This window comes from Sesamum indicum, linkage group LG10 (assembly GCF_000512975.1).
Source record: "Sesamum indicum cultivar Zhongzhi No. 13 linkage group LG10, S_indicum_v1.0, whole genome shotgun sequence".
Taxonomy (NCBI): Eukaryota; Viridiplantae; Streptophyta; class Magnoliopsida; order Lamiales; family Pedaliaceae; genus Sesamum; species Sesamum indicum.
Genome location: NC_026154.1, coordinates 15,599,595 through 15,617,058, shown reverse-complemented (window position 1 = coordinate 15,617,058; position 17,464 = coordinate 15,599,595). Strand labels below are relative to the sequence as shown.

Below are 17,464 nucleotides of genomic sequence, written 5' to 3'. Positions count from 1 at the left end.
ATGGGCAATAATGCTTCAATAAGTTTTGTTGTAATGAATCTATTATGACATAATCTTTTATTTTTTTTATGCTGATTGTATTCTATATTGGTTACGGGCAACAAATTTATTTAATTTATAAATCCCAACACTCTCTTTCGGCTAGATATTTTTTTCAGAAAAAATAAAAATAAAATCAGTATAGATAATATTTCATATATCACAAGACTCGCAACAATATGAAAATTTTTAAAAGTAATATATATTCTACAAATCAACAAATAAGTATACCAATGAAAATGAAGTCATTACTAATTATTAGTGAGATCAAATCACATAATTCACATGACTGTAGCAAGTCTAGAAGCATAATTACCAAACATCTGGAACAACTAGGATGATGTGAACACAGCAAAACAACAAGGGCAAGAAGGCAAAAGACTCACCAAATCAGTCAAGCTCAAAACAGCAAATAAACGAAGAGAGGAACAAATTTAATTGCAATGATGTAAACAGGAGTTGGATTTTAGGGAAATAAAAAAAACAGTGGGCCTCAGCCCCCCACCACCACCGAGTCCCCACCCACATTCCCTTTGACCACCAAACCCAACCATGGTTAACATCCCACCAGCACCACCATCCATGGTTAGTAAACCACACGTGTGGCGGATGAATGGCGATGCCTAATAGTACAAATCGGTCAGAATAAAACCAGAGCAATGTCCCTCTGTTCCCATTTCGTATATAAACCATCACTCCCCCAACAGAGTGAAAGGGAATTTGCAGTCCTCTCTGAATTAGTATTACTCTTTCTCTAGTTTCTGTCCCTCTTCCACATTCTTTATTCGTGCTTGTGTTATTTTTTTAGCATAGTGTAGCAGAGAAGAAGAATACAAATATAGAGTGGTCAGAAGTTAACATGCCTGCCAGTTTGGAGCCATTGGACGTCGGCGTGCAGATTCCGTACCATTTCCGGTGCCCGATTTCCTTAGAATTGATGCGCGATCCTGTTACTGTTTGTACAGGCCAGACGTACGACCGTTCGAGTATAGAATCGTGGGTGGCTACCGGGAATACCACTTGTCCCGTTACCCGGGTGCCGTTGACGGATTTTACCCTCATCCCGAACCACACCCTCCGGCGGCTTATTCAGGATTGGTGCGTCGCGAACCGGTCCTTCGGAGTGGAGCGTATACCCACACCGAAACAACCAGCGGACCCGGGATTGGTTCGGACTTTGTTGGCTCAAGCTTCTTCCGGCTCGGGTTCGTACAGTATGAGAGTTTCGGCGTTGAGGAGGCTGAGGGGACTTGCGCGTGACTCGGATAAGAACCGTTCTGTTATTGCTGCTAACAACGCACGCGAGGTTTTGTTGTCCATTGCGTTCTCGGATGTAGGTTCGGAATCGTCCGATTTGAATCACGAGGCGCTCGCGGTTTTGTCCATGTTCGCGCTTTCTGAACCGGAGTGCCTGTTCGTGGCTTCCGAGTCGGAACGGGTCGGGTACCTGGTTAAGTTACTGTTCCATTCATCGGTCGACATCCGAGTCAACTCGGCGGCTGTTATCGAGACTGTTGTCGCAGGAATCCGGTCGTCGGAGCTCCGTGCGCAAATCAGCAGTGCCGACGGAGTGTTTGAGGGTATCGTTGGGATTTTGAATTATCCTCTGGTTTACCCGAGGGCGTTAAAAATCGGAATCAAGGCGTTGTTCGCTTTGTGTTTGGTGAAGCAGCACCGGCACAAGGCGGTTGCAGCGGGGGCAGTGGAGGCGTTGATCGACAGGTTGCCGGAGTTCGAGAAGTGCGACTCGGAGAGAGCGCTAGCAACGGTGGAGTTGCTCTGCCGGATTCCATCCGGTTGCGCGGCGTTTGAGTCACACGCGCTGACGGTTCCGCTGCTGGTGAAGATCATTCTAAAGATCTCCGATCGCGCGACGGAGTACGCCGCCGGTGCTTTGCTGTCGCTCTGCTCAGCCTCGGAGAGAGCTCAGGCTGACGCGGTGGCGGCCGGCGTGTTGACTCAGTTGCTGCTGCTGGTGCAGAGCGATTGCACGGAGAGAGCGAAACGGAAAGCGCAAATGCTCCTGAAGTTACTGCGGGACTCCTGGCCACGTGATTCCATCGCCAGATCGGATGATTTTGCCGGGAGCGACGTCGTTCCATTTTGATATATTTTTCAAATATTTTTCCTCTTAAATCTTATGTCTATTTAATTTCTTAGGTAAAAATATATATATATATATATCTATAAAGAAAAATAGCAAAAGACTTAAGAGGAGTTAGATATCATAGGTAGGGTACATAAGAAAGCAGTTGTATGTATTTTTGTAAATTCAGATTTTTATTTTTGTAGGAAATATTTTTGTTGAAGAAAAAAACAAAGTGGAAATTATTAAATCTATATTTCATTTAAATATCTTCCATCCCCCCCTTTTTTTTGTGAATTTTATGTGGATCTAGTAAAATAAATAATTATAAAATATACGCATATAATCAAATATATACAACACATATTTTAAAAATAAAAATTAGGGATAATTACACTCCCCTCTTTTGAGTTTGGTATAATTATATGCAGACACCTATGTGATTTGAGAAATTACATCTAGTCCCCCTAATTTGCTGATATTAACAAAAAAATTGAGTGAAAAATTGATTTTCATCATCGATTTACTTATTACTAATTTATTGTAGGTCAAATAATTTTTTTTGAATAAACTACTCTTATAACGATGAAAATATACCTCCTTACATGCATTAACGCGTGAAAGACGTATAGGGTAATTTAATCATAAAAGTATTTATTTGACCTGCAATAATTTAATAATATGTCAATCGTTGGCAATGTAGAATTTTTTTATACTTTTGTTAATATCAGTCAGTTCGGTGAATTTTGACTAACGGAGGGACTTATGTGTTAAATAAAAGCAAACTTCAAATGTGCTAAATATAATTCTTCAAAACCATAGGGGGTTTATATGTAATTACACCAAATATTATGGAAGGAAAGTGTAATTATCCCTAAAAATTAATATATGATTAAAAGCGGAAAAATTGATCATGATGAACGTGGGTGAAGGTAAAATGGAAAATAAACATGATAAAATATTGACGGTTAAAAAATTATGTGGATTATTTAAAATAAATAAGTAGCTATATTAGTATGTTTAAAATAAATAAATAAATAATTATAATGATATAAACTGGAAGAGAGATTTATATATTTTTTTTTTAATATAAGTATAGATGTAATGAAATTGAAGGAATTATTTTGTGAGAATAAATTCGAAATTTGGTCATACATATATGTTGCATTATGGCGGAATTTATACATCCTCACGTACTTGATAGAGACATTACTCGAAGCATCACAATCTCATTAGTTGCCCTCAATTCATAATGTTAAGTATAAACAACAAGAACCCTACCATTTCAATATTGTATAATAATTTATTACAATTATTTGAAAAGATAGATAGAAAGAACTTATTCGCGGGAACAATTTAAACTTTTTTCGTTGATACATCAAATTTAAATGGAGTTTGAGTGCGTTTTAAGGTTTCAAAATATCCTATCAGATGTTAACTGCTATTTAACAATATTTTCAAGAAACTGCTTCTAGGGGTAAAAAAGTTTTTTTTTAGATTTTGACATACTTTTTCAATTTTAATCATGTTAATTACAAAATTATTGTTACTGATATTTTATAAGTTTTGAAATAAGATCTGAAAACTTATATATTTTATGGGCCTATAAAAAGTTCTAAATAAGTTTAACCGAACCCTTATCTAATTAGTATTTGGGCTAATTATATTTTGTCATTCAAACAATGATTGTTTTTACACTTTGACATACATATATATATATATAGATTTTGTGTTAACTTATCATTTCAACTTTAAAACTTTTTGTACTTTGCCATTTGTAACTGTTTTTGAACCAAATATTTTTATTTAACAAACATCACATGCAGTACAAATATGCTATTTAAGAATTATGTGACGTGATATTTTTCACATATGTAGAACATGTGATATTTTTTGGACACAAAAAGAAAAAAACTATTCCAAGAATTAGGATGAAGCATGAAAGGATTATGATGTTACAATACATTGTTGGAAAAGATAAAAGATGGGGCCTTTGAGATGAGGAAGACAAAAAGGGGGCAGAAGGTATCACATACAGACAGACATACATACATACATACAACATACATTGTGAGAGGTAGGTAACAAAAATTGATGGCTCAACTTCCTTTGACCATAGAGTGCCAGAATGTCTATGTTAGGAATAATGGCATGTTATTGTTAGCAACAATGTGTGGGGAAAATTGATAAAAGAGAAAGGGCATAAAGGTGAGGAGTGTACATCTGTGAATGTGATGCTCTCACATGCTCCTCAAATCACACCATGGAAATGGAATCTCACATCCCCTTTTGATTTCTTCCCTTCCTTCATTCCAACTACTCATCATCTATTTCACTCATTGTTTGTAAAATTATCAATATTCTTTGGTTTTAACATCCGTCCAACAACTAGTCCATTATGTTAGTTTTCGTTAGATTTTCATTAATTTTTTAAATTGAGAACTGGTCAAAATACCCTGATCGTCTTTTCATATATACTAGTAAGTGCGACACATCTTATGTATGAGCATAATTTTTAAAAATGAATTAAAATAAAATACTTAAATAAATTATATTATTACTTTTTGTAGTTTGAAATATACCTAAGAATATATATTGAGATAAACCTTTTGATTTACAAAAGAAATTGAAAAAATAAAGATAATAAAATAATGTAGGAAAACTAAAAAAAATAACCAGCAAAATGTAGTTATGAAAAACTATGATAAATGGAGAAGTTAAGAAATAATTATTTAATTAATTTAAAATTTTAAAAATAAACGACATACCAAATTAAATTAAGTGAGATGCGAAAATGGTGTTCTCACTTTATACAGAATATATATATATATATATATAGTTTTTTAATATATAAATAGCAGGGGCAAAGTGGATTTTCAGAGCTTAGACCAATGATAATATAATTTCATCGAATATCACGGAGGTATTGATAGTTATGTCAAATCGTATGAAAACTCGCTGTAACTTACTTATATATATATTGATATGAGCTTGAAATGAAGTTCGTCTTGTAGTTGTAAAAACACGGTGGATGCGAACTTCAATCAGGTGTCTTAACCTTGTATCTACGTATTACGAATAAAAAATATTGTCTTAATTATAGCATCTGATATTTAAATCAGTGATGTCGTTCAGATAAAAACATGTAGAACATATGGCTCATTAGAGATCTAGCTTTTGATTGCCAAGTTATCTATAACAATGGTACTCGGATCGATCACATCAATATAACATATCAGTGAGCGTTGTGATGTATTATGAATCCTACGGTCCAAATCATTTGTAGCAGCACTCGGGTCGACCCAACCTTATTGAGAGTGTACGGATCTTTCTCTTATTCTTTTCAGTTTTCTATTTTGGGCTGTATGTCACTATTACCAATTAATAAGCCCATTTACGTTGCATGGCAAGCTTTGTATTAAATTAGGCCCATTGGCCCATATATCTCAGATTGGGCTTTCTTTCTATTTTCCAAATTCTTAGACACATCGAATTTTACGTTATGATTTAACAGTTCTTGCATCTATCAAGATTGTCGACGAAATTCACGATATTGGGAAATTTTAATTCGGACCCAATTCAATTGAACTTAAACTAATTATATAATAAGTGTAATAGTTTGTTGTGTAATTGATGCACAATTCAGAAAAAATGACCAATTATATAGCAAGTGATTGGTATTTGCTTTGTGATAGGTTTGATTCAGCGAAATTTGATTCGGATAAAAAATTTCCCACAAACACACACCAACATATTACCTTAATATATTTTCATTTTGACAAACATATGTGAAAAGTATTATAATTCGAGCCGGTTTAGGAGGTCAATTCATTGAAATCAAGGCTATGATTTGAACTTCTTGTTACTGTTTTTTTTTTTTTATGGATAATGTGTTTTAGTGTAAGACAGGATTATGACGCCTTTAATACGCCAGATACATCTCAAATTCTCATGGAACAAGACCTATAAAATAAGACAGTGTCAGAATCAGTACACACAAGACAAGACAGTGTCTGAATCACATTGAGAATGTGTTGGTAATAATAGTCCAAAGCTCAACCAAATAAATCATAAGTACGAGTAATACACTTATCATGCTATTAGTCATTTTTACTGAATTATACCAACTACACAATAAATATATTACACTTACCCTATAATTATTAATTCAGGTCCAATCAAATTTGATTTGAATTAAAATTTCCCTTTATCTTAATTAGATTTTTTCCCATATTCAGCATCCTAGTTCGGAGTTGGTCATCTCGTTGGCAGGTTTGTCGTCCTCTGAATTGAATTTTTTTTCCCAAATATTATTGCTTCTTCTATTATAATTAACATCTATATAGTGCGTATGTAAAATGTTTAAAACCCCTCTCCCGGAAGGGCAACATACCCAATTAGGTTTAGGACTCATGTGTTTCTCACTCTGGTCGAGGTTTGGATTCAGTGCCATTTGATAACTTTGTACTTGTAAGCTCAGGAGGATGATACGTGCATGGACCGTAGAAGTAATACCATTTAGTCATAAGTACCCAATTATATTTTAGGTAATGATACGTCATTTATTACTTTCACACTAATCTATAAACTTTTCTCTCAATTTCTTGAACCAACTTTACAAGCACCGAAGAGTCTTTGCTTCAAACTATCCAACGAGCGTAACAGCCTTTTCTTTTTTTTTCCTCATAGCCCAAAAAACCAAATACAACACAATTTATAATAGAAAAAGTAATTCGACCTTTCTCATTCATTGTCTCTCATAGAAGTCGAACTGTGTTTTTGGGTGTGATATTCAATTATAAGATTGAAGGTTATCAGTGTACCAAAACGCTGCGTTCTGATCATTATGTATATAAGCATTGGTATTGCATACATAATACATGGATAGATGTACATACATTAAAAGGATGTACAGTAAACATCCCTTTGAATTTTAATAGTGATAATAATCTCTAAAAGCACACGTTAATTACTTAGGAATTGACCCACAGCATGATCTCCACTGCAGCCTGCTTGAATACTTCTTCCACTAGACACATTGTCTCTGGGAACTGCTCTGCACCTCCATTTGCCTGATACAACCACACACCAAAATTGTACAAGTAATGAATGAGACTAAGTTGAACATATAGAATATAGCATTAACTTTGAAACGATTTTCTAATTCATCAAGACGTCGATGTTTCTTTAATTTTAATGGATCGAGCGTTGTGAATTATGCTGCGTCAGTAGACCGAATGGGTGGTATGTATGATCTACTGTACTATTTAGTGTTTTCACGATCTATCCATTTAAGAAAAGAGAAATTGACGATAGAAGCCGCCATTTCTAATGTCTGGAAAACCTAGTTCATCGACGTCCATGAACTCGTCCTACCCATATAAGAAAAAAAGATTGTTGAGGCCGCCCCGCCAAAAAGGTTCGCAATTCCTACTAATGTCCGGAAACCCTAGTTCATCGACCTCTACTAGTCTTATCATTTCAGTATGAAGTGTCTATTGACACAACATCGGGATCATTTTTAAAAAAATTATTTCTACGCGCGTTGTCAGATATATGTGCGTGTTAAGAATAGAACTAGTCTTACACGGGCATGAATCATGCACATGCGTCTATCGCGGGCCGACGAGACCTGAGCCGAAACCACCTCAAGCTTGTACTTCTCCAACACAAAGAAAATGGGGGTGAACAGGCCGGGCTTTTTCGGGCTGGAAATGCTGATGTGGGCATCCCACCCACATACATTGAGTATCACATTAGGAGAAGTCCATGTCCTGAAAGTGGCTGCAGGGAGTTCAGGGCCGGCCGGAAACAGTGGGTTTAAACTGCTGGGGTTTGCTACAGCTACAGGTGTGGATCCCTGCTCGGCTAGAAACGCCTCCCTTGATTGAATTGCGAGGTTCTGCTGTGTGATTATGGGGAGATCACAGACGGTAGGATTAGCACTCGATTTGCCTTTGAGGATTTGAGCCTTCTGCCTCTCAAGCTCTGAAAGAGTTAGCTCCAGTTTCTTGATGTACAGTACTGCTTCATCAACTATGGTGGACTTGTCTGCCTGCATTGTATGTATGTGTGTATATATATATATATCCATAACATTAATTATTGAAAATCAAGAAATTAAATAGAGGGATACTTATACATATATAATTATTATAATTTAATTTTGAGATATGGTTATAGAAATTAATGAACAAATTAATTAATAATCCTGTCAAAAATCAAAACAGTACATATGCTTCCAGTTAATTTTGGATTTTAGCAAAGATTTTCTGACATTGAATTCACATTAATTCTTCTGTTATAAGATATTAATTATTCTGCTATAATTAAATAGATATTGAATTTAATTACAATCAAGAACTATTATCTTAATTTTGCTGTTACTAATATTTTTAATTAAATGACATTTTTATCGTTGAAATAATTAATAAAACAGATAATTTATTAATGGAGTTCTTTCTTTATTATATTTTTAAAGGGATTTATCAATGTTCCCTTTCCTGATTAATTCAAGAAAACATTGATATAATTTCATTAAATTGACATAAATATAACTAAAAAAAATAATCAAATTAAAATGGGAGAAAATCAGAAATTAATTAACACCACCATTTATTCTTGCCTAGATTTTTTCCCAAAAAAAACTCTTACATAGATTTGCATGCAATTTCAGAAAAATCCAATCTTGGTTAAAATTAGTACAATCTAAGGTTGGGTGTTTCTTCATTTTGACAGAAAACCCTCAATTTAGACACACACACTACCCCCTCAAAATCACCCCCAAAATTTAAATAAATTAAAATAAAATCATAAAAAGAGAAGGAATTAGAACTGTAAAGCAATCCCCTCAGCTGACTAATTTTTAAATTTCATCCTCAAAATACTATTTCTCTGTGCTCTGTGTGTGTGCGTGTTTATATGTTATAAACAAAAAGGGCATCTTCCCAAGAACTGACTGTGTGTAGTTTTTCATTGGAAAAAACCAAAAAAAGAGGGTTAGATGTGTGTGTATATATATATAGAAATATTTCGGGTAGATTGATTTGTGAAGAAATGTGTATGAGTGAGATGAAATTTACCCTTGCAGGGAGGTGGGGGATCAAAGAGTGAAGACTAGCGAACATGTTCCTCATCTTCTTCCTCCTCTCTCTCTCAGTCCATATATGCAGCTCATGATCATCAGACTCACCATCACCACCGCCGGGCTGGCTCCTCTTCTTCCCCTTGGCTGCTGCTGGTGGCGGCGCTTCCACATCCTTGGCCGCGGCCTCTGAGTTGCCGGTGTCCATCAACATCTTTCCGCCGCTTTCATCACCTTCAAGAATTGGGAATGACCACGACTGGTCGTCCCACAGTCCTTCAGCCATAGCTACTAACATGGCCAAAATCTCGAATTATACGTATATGTGTTGTATGTATGTATTGATGAGAATTTCAGAGTGGATTGGTAGGAGTTGGCATAGAAGAGAAGGGGTGCATATATATAGAGAGGTAGAGAAAGAGAGGGGTGGGAAAGGTTTTAGTAGAGAGATAGAAAGCATGATTCGCTGGAACTCCATAAGAACAAACCAAAATACAATCATAAGCCAAAATGCCGTTACTGGCTTCAAAACAACAACACTAGCTTACACCAATTTCTCTCTCTCACTCTACACGGCCCCACTTTCCCTTTCTCAATACTACTCATCCTATTTCTGCGTCCATATCATAAATATTTTTTTAAAATATATTATAACTAAAAGTAAAATTATAAATCAACACATTAAATTCTAAAAAAAAAATTTAAAAATATTATCGACCCAACAAAAAAAAATTAACATGGTAGTATCACAAACTCCGTGTGTGTGTGAGAGAGAGAGACAGTAAAACAGACCTTTGTTTTAAAAAATATTATTTTCCTCTTTCGTTTTTGCTAAGAACTTTGCAATGCTCATGCCCATATATATATATATATATGTAGTTTCTAACTCATAATTTACTTGAATGCTTGACAATTTTTCTAAGTATGAAAAGAATTAGTGATAGAAAAACAATAATTATTTATAATTTTATGATAATGTTGCTTTGTTATATGCAATGATGTTACTTTCCATGTTCGTTATGAAGCTAACAGACAGTTCTCAAAGGGTGAGGTAACTCGTGATTTATGCTTGTGTGCACTTGTTTAATTACAACCTAGTTATTACATCTGTCTAATTTTACGAATAATGGGGAATTGCTTCTATAGTTTATATTTGCATAGATTGATGTCTTCATGTCTCTTTTCATGTGTATGCTGATAATTTTATCTTTATGGCAGCAGGAAAAAATTAGTTAGATTAATTTACCGTGCGATAATCGTACACTTTTATTATTAAAAATTAGAACATATATACAATGATTGAGATGTAACTCATTGAGGAATTTAGTATGCAATGATTATATTTAGAAATAATGTTCTTACGTCGTGGTTGTTTTTTGTTATCTAATTTTACAGCAAACGTAATAACTTTCATAGTTTACATTTTCACATAATAATTTATATGTATATCGCACGAGAAGAAACAATAAATCATCAAAACATAACAAATTACCAAATATGTATTGGTGGTAGCAATCATGCACTAAACTAGTTACCATGCATATTTGAGTATTATACATTAAAATTGGAGTGTGCGACCATATATTGAGGTTTCATTTTAATTATTCGTTGAGAATTTATATTTGTTTCTACTAAAGTCAGATAACTTCAAGCACAATACATTATTTTTGCCTATAATTATATATTTATTACGATATTAAGCTAACAAAAATATTGTTAGGTAGTCAAAGAATGCAAGAAATATGTTTACATATATATAACTGTATTTTGCGTTATTTTTACCGTCTAACTTTATATAAAACGTTATTACTTTTATGATTTATATTTGCATATATATATATATATATGCAAATGATTCGTCTGTTCTTCTTTTCTTATTTACTGCATCGAAGGAAACAAATTATCAAATATGTAAGGTCAGTTGGCTTTTGGAATAGAGTAAATGTGCGCTTTTCGTTCATCTTTTGAAAGTTACAATTACCATATTCCAGTATTAATATTTTAAATTTTCAATTTGTCTGTCCTAAAGCCGATAATTTTATATACAATTATGGTACATCTTTCTTTGTAAGTCATATATTAATTGTGTTGTGAAGCTAACATAAACATTGTAACGGTCGAAAATTATCAGAATCGGACTTATATGTATAGTGATATCATGTTTTTCTATTATATTTTTTGAAAAATTTTATTACAAAACACGATTGTTGTTACAATATTACATAGAGCAAATGCTTATCTCATTACTTACCTAATATGCACAAACTAAGATTAATTACTTGTTACAGTTGAAACCATAAAAATGCATGAATTCCTCAATCTTCATTCAATGAGACTTTATCATATTTGAGTAAGATATTGTAATTAAAATGCACGACGATTATGATTTAAATTTGTCGAGGATTTTCAATTTATTTGTATTTAATCCGATAGTTTTATATATCCATAATAGAGGATACAAACCTTTTTCATGTGATAATATATATCAATATGCCATGAATTGCGATAAATAAGGAAAGAATTATGTTTGCGTAATGATTTTATTTTGCAGTTATTTCTACTATAACTGTATAGAAAACATGATTACTTTTACGATTTATATTGGTATATAATGATTCATCAATGGCCTATTTTTTCATGTATATCATACGGGAGAAAACAAAGTACCGAACGTGTTCTAAGGATAGGGACCACTGACTATTAGGCTAAATGGTCATGAAGCTAACATAAACATTGAAATATGAAATAATACGAGAATTATGCTCATGTAGACAAACAGATAGACGCGCGCACACACACAATATATATATATATATATATATATTATGTTGATAGTTATTTTTACAGCAAATTTTACGCAAAACGTGATTGTTGTTATAGTTTACCACCGAGCAATGATTATCTGCTACTTACTATAGCTTTCCAGCAGGAGTGAAATAATGCAAGAACTATGTTTAACTATAATGATTTTATTTTTAAGTTATTTCTAGGATCTAACTTTATATAAGACGTGATTCCTTTAAAAATTCAAGTTGGTATATAATGATTCATTAGTGTCCTATTTTTTTTATGTATTTCGTGCAGGAGAAAATAAACTACCAAATGTGTTCTGGTGATGACAACCACCACCTATTAAGCTAAACGGTCATGAAACTAACACAAATGTTGAAATACGAAAAAATACGAGGATTATGCTCATATAAACACACGCACATACACAGAGATGCACACACATATATATTACATTGTCAGGAATTTTACAGCGAACTTTACACAAAAACGTGATTGTTGTTGTTATAGTTTATCGTCGAGCAATGCTTATCGTGCCACTCACTATAGCTTTTTAGCTCGAGCGAAATAATGCAAGAACTATGTTTACGTATAGTAATTTTATTTTACAATTATTTCTACCATCTAACTTTATAGAAAACGTAATTACTTCAAAGATTTTTGTTGGTATATAATGATTCATCAGTGCCATATTTTGTCATGTATATCGTGCAGGTGAAAACAAACTACCAAATGTGTTTTGGTACTGACAACAACCATCTGCTATTAGGCTAAACAGTCATGAAGCTTATACAAATGTTGAATTATGAAAGAATACAAGAATTAAGCTTGTACACACACACGCGCGCACACGCGCACCTGCGCACCCACACACATACAAATATATATAATATATTACGTTGTCAGTTATCTTAACAGTAAATTTTACATAAACGCGATTATTGTTACAGCTTTACACCAAGCAATGATTATCTTGTTGCTTACTATGACTGTGCAGCGCAAGAAACGAATTACTTTTAACCCTTTTTGATATATTATTGGTACCATTTCAAACAAAAGGCATGAATCTCGGTGTGAATTTTCCGTCACACATTCGTATCGCATAGTGATATCATATTACCAATGAATGATCCACATGATTCTCTTTAACATTAAAAATATAATTTAATTAAATTAAACTTTAATAATAAAGCTATGTGCAATATATGCAGTTAATCAAGACATATGGTTTCCAAATATTAAGAATCAAATTGAAAAACTTGGAATTTTAAGTATCATCATCAGGAATTAAATGAGAATGTGCAATAATAGCATTTAATAGCTGGTGCTGTGGGTGGAAGGAATGACGTATGGAGAGAGGGGAATTGTCTGATAGTTTGGAAGAATCTGAAAAAGCTTTGGGATGGTTGTTGAATTTTGAGTGTTTTATGGCTAATGCTTGCGTTTCTGCAATCATGAAATTCTGTCCATTTTTTATCATTTGTTTCTTGGCTATGATTACGTGGCGCACATACACCCACCACAGGCCCCACCCGCCCATTTTATTCCCCACCTAAAAGGAAATTATTTTAAAAACAAAAGCTGAAATCCAAACCAACTTTAAATTCTTCCTCCATTGATAAGCTTCACCCCCTTCACCTTCACCTTCACCTTCACCCTCACCCAAAATTTCATCCATTTCATTTTAAATCCTTTTTCCTTTTTTTTGTTTTTATTTTTTACGTTACATCGATTTAATCAATACATTAATATATTAAAAACTGTAAACATCAAATTATAATACTTATCGAGTCAATTAACATGACTATAATTAAATTACAATAACTCATATAAATTGAGATAAATAATCACATGTCAAGTGGAACTCGAACTCATAATTTCGAATTTGTTCATCAAACTTCAGTTTAAACCTCAATCACTAAACTAAGGCATTATTGATAATTTTTTTACAATTTAAAAATTATGGATTAAAATTAAAATTTCTTGTTTTTTTTATATATATACCAAAATTTGAAATATAAGAACAACATGTGTGGGCCCATAATTGCATAAGTGCAATGGCGTCAAGGATACGGTTTTTTTTTATATAAATTTTAATTTCTAATTCAAGGGGGTCTTGATTTTATGGCAGACCAAACCCAACCCTGACTCGATGGGTTGGATTTTTCTTTTCTTTTTTTTTTTTTTAATAACGATGGATTGGATCTAGTAGACCCAATTTTTGAAAAATAATACTATTACAAATTTATAAATATTAGACAATAATATTAATATGTGCATATTTTAAGCTTTAAAATATTAAAAAATTTAAAGCATGTGTTACTTATATATACATTAAAATATCTAAAAAATATTTATATCGTTATTTTAATTTATAAACATATTAAATTTATATATTATATGTAATATAAACAATACATACATATATTTTTTCATATATAGTTTTTCATCCCTATGAAATGCTTTAGATGATAATAATTAATTATATATCCTAATTTATATACTTTTTATCTAATAATAATAAGTATTGTAATATGTAAACTCCACTAGACATAAACAAAAGTTGGGCATATATTTTTAAATTGGGCTTTATCTTTCTATGCTTCTACCATTTTGGGCTAACCCAAACCCGAATAAATTTACGAATGGGCTTTAAATTGGGTACGTACAGGGAGGCACCTACTCCATACACCAAGGTGGCGTCCCCATCACGCAACACAGACAATTCATCCAATGATTCAGCTCCACACCGAACAACCACAAGTGGGCCCCACATCCCACCACTATTGGGCATTTCACCAACCCCCGAACCACCCGAAAAGGAAAAAGAAGAAACACTGGACCGGATTGAGTCATGTCTATATGAAGCTCCTCCAATTCCATTCCCCCACCACCTTCAACCTCAGCATATTCTAAGAAACAAAAATGGCAGAAAATGTTGAATCAAAGGAAAATCAAGCGGGCAGGCATCAGGAGGTTGGCCACAAGAGCCTTCTCCAAAGCGATGCCCTCTACCAGGTAACTCAATCCGGGCACGGCCACCCGCACCCGCCCATCACAATATGTATCTATATATGTGAATCTTTCTGGTTTTTGAATTGCAGTATATACTTGAAACGAGTGTGTATCCAAGGGAGCCAGAGGCCATGAAAGAGCTAAGAGAAATAACTGCAAAGCATCCATGGTAGTGTTCTTTTTTTTGGTTAATTGGGAATTTAAAGTTGCTGATATTTAGCTGAATTATTATTATTATATTGGAATGGGCAAAAGGAATATAATGACGACGTCGGCTGATGAGGGGCAGTTCTTGAACATGCTGTTGAAGCTGATGAACGCCAAAAACACGATGGAGATTGGGGTATACACTGGCTACTCTCTCTTGGCCACCGCACTCGCCCTCCCCCACGATGCCAAGGTACTCTGTTCCGCGCATTCCCATATTTTGAATTTGATTTGATGGCGATGGTAATGATATTTTTGATTGTGCAGATACTGGCAATGGACATTAACAGGGAGAACTACGAGTTGGGTCTGCCCGTCATCCAGAAGGCTGGCGTCGCCCACAAAATTCACTTCAAAGAAGGTCCTGCTTTGCCCCTTCTTGATCAAATGATTCAAGATGTAAGCCTTCTCCTCCTCCTCCTCTTTTTATATTTTCATATTTTAAATTAATTTAATATATTCAATAATACGTTTAAATGAAACAAAAAGCTATTTTAAATATAGACTTATACATCCACATTTACAACCCACGAACTTTTACAACTTTCACTTGTGAGGTATCAATCTTTTTGATTGAACAGTCTCACTGCCAAAGTTAATATATATATATAGATATTTAAATTCTATAAATTTCATAGTAATTTCTTGTTTGTCTGTTTTTTACAAATATATTATGTAATTTAAAGTTATTAGTATGTTTTGTTGAATTTTTATATTTGAATGCATCGAATAACATAATAAATTATCTATATTAAAAAAATGATACAATATTTCTCATTATTAAATTATTAAATTCTCATTGAAAAGTTTAACACAATAGAACTGTTGAAAGAAGATAATTTTTCTTTTCTTTTCTTTTAAAGTTCCTTTTTAACTGAAAAAATATTAATGAATTTGTTGCGAAGACATGTCCATAATGTTTGGCTTCATTTTCTAAGTGTTTTGTGGAGATAGAGAGAGAAAAACAAAGATAAGTAAGTATGAGTTAGAGATAGTATATATGTTTGAATTTATTTTTGGAGATAATTTAAAATAAGTATTGTATGTTTAATGTTGTGTTTTGGAAAACAAAAACTTCTATTCATTGTCAAATCATGTCTGTTTTATATATATTTATGTGTATATATATATATGTATATGTATTTGTAGGTATATTTTGACTTGTCTCGAAAATAACTTGAAAATGAAAAAAAAAACATAGTGGTGGTGTTTTAAGAATAACGCTTTTTTCTTTTTTTTTTTTTTTCTTTTGATGACTTCACAAATTATCCAAACATGTCACTGTTTAGGGAAAGTATCACGGAACATTCGACTTCATATTTGTGGATGCTGACAAGGACAATTACCTCAACTACCACAAAAGGCTCATCGATTTGGTTAAGATTGGTGGTGTGATCGGCTACGACAACACCCTGTGGAACGGCTCTGTGGTGGCCCCACCAGATGCCCCAATGAGGAAGTATGTAAGGTACTACAGGGACTTTGTGCTGGAGCTCAATAAGGCTCTTGCAGCTGATCCAAGGATTGAGATCTGCCAGCTCCCCGTTGGCGATGGAATTACTTTGTGCCGCCGCGCCAGCTGATCAGCCTCTCAGAACTATTCTTTTCAATATATATATATATATCCAACTCCGATCGTATTCCTATTGTTGTGACTTTGTATTTCTATCTCTTCAAATTATAATTTGATTGAGTAAATATCAAATCCCATTTAATGTTTGTTTTTTAATTATATGGTTTTGTGAATTTATTGGTCTAAAAGTGCAACTAAAATTATATATTATTAAATGTTTAGAACAATTTCTATAAGATTACGTAATTTTTATGAGAACTTGATATCTCAATTAACATATATGCATTTAAACTTTTAATTTCATTTATTTACCATTGTAATATTTATATAAACAATGTCACAAGATCAACTATCAAATTTAAAACCATGCTACCTGATCGGGTCTCTTTGTGGTTGATGTGGGTTATAAGGCCTATTCGTGAAGGATGTTGCTTTGGATTTATTCGCCCAAAATTCAATCCAAGCTCACCAAATTAGCCACTCAGGCTAGTCGGATTCGAACCACGAGAATCATTAATTGAGGGATACATGGCCTTATTCCCCAAGTTTGTATGTATTCTTTATGCTGGAGGAAAAGTTACAAATACATCAAGCCAACCGAATATTCAACTATCATTAATGCACTTTTACTATTCCAGCTCCAATTGCCAGAACTTTAAACTATTTATTT

General features: G+C 33.4%; 3 protein-coding genes across 3 annotated transcripts; 2 read left to right on the top strand and 1 right to left on the bottom strand.

Annotated features, from left to right (window-relative positions):
• LOC105172714 (U-box domain-containing protein 26) lies at positions 569 to 2,341 on the top strand. The gene has a single exon (XM_011094259.2). The coding sequence runs from the start codon at positions 899 to 901 to the stop codon at positions 2,144 to 2,146; it is 1,248 nt and encodes a 415-aa protein (XP_011092561.1). The 5' UTR covers positions 569 to 898; the 3' UTR covers positions 2,147 to 2,341.
• On the bottom strand, positions 6,960 to 9,642 carry LOC105172713 (transcription factor bHLH95-like). The gene is made up of 3 exons (XM_011094258.2): positions 9,208 to 9,642; positions 7,713 to 8,180; positions 6,960 to 7,197 (listed from the first exon to the last, which is right to left on the bottom strand). The coding sequence occupies exons 1-3, from the start codon at positions 9,505 to 9,507 to the stop codon at positions 7,099 to 7,101; spliced, it is 867 nt and encodes a 288-aa protein (XP_011092560.1). The 5' UTR covers positions 9,508 to 9,642; the 3' UTR covers positions 6,960 to 7,098.
• LOC105172712 (caffeoyl-CoA O-methyltransferase) lies at positions 14,857 to 16,947 on the top strand. The gene is made up of 5 exons (XM_011094257.2): positions 14,857 to 15,017; positions 15,104 to 15,183; positions 15,270 to 15,414; positions 15,489 to 15,620; positions 16,511 to 16,947. The coding sequence occupies exons 1-5, from the start codon at positions 14,925 to 14,927 to the stop codon at positions 16,802 to 16,804; spliced, it is 744 nt and encodes a 247-aa protein (XP_011092559.1). The 5' UTR covers positions 14,857 to 14,924; the 3' UTR covers positions 16,805 to 16,947.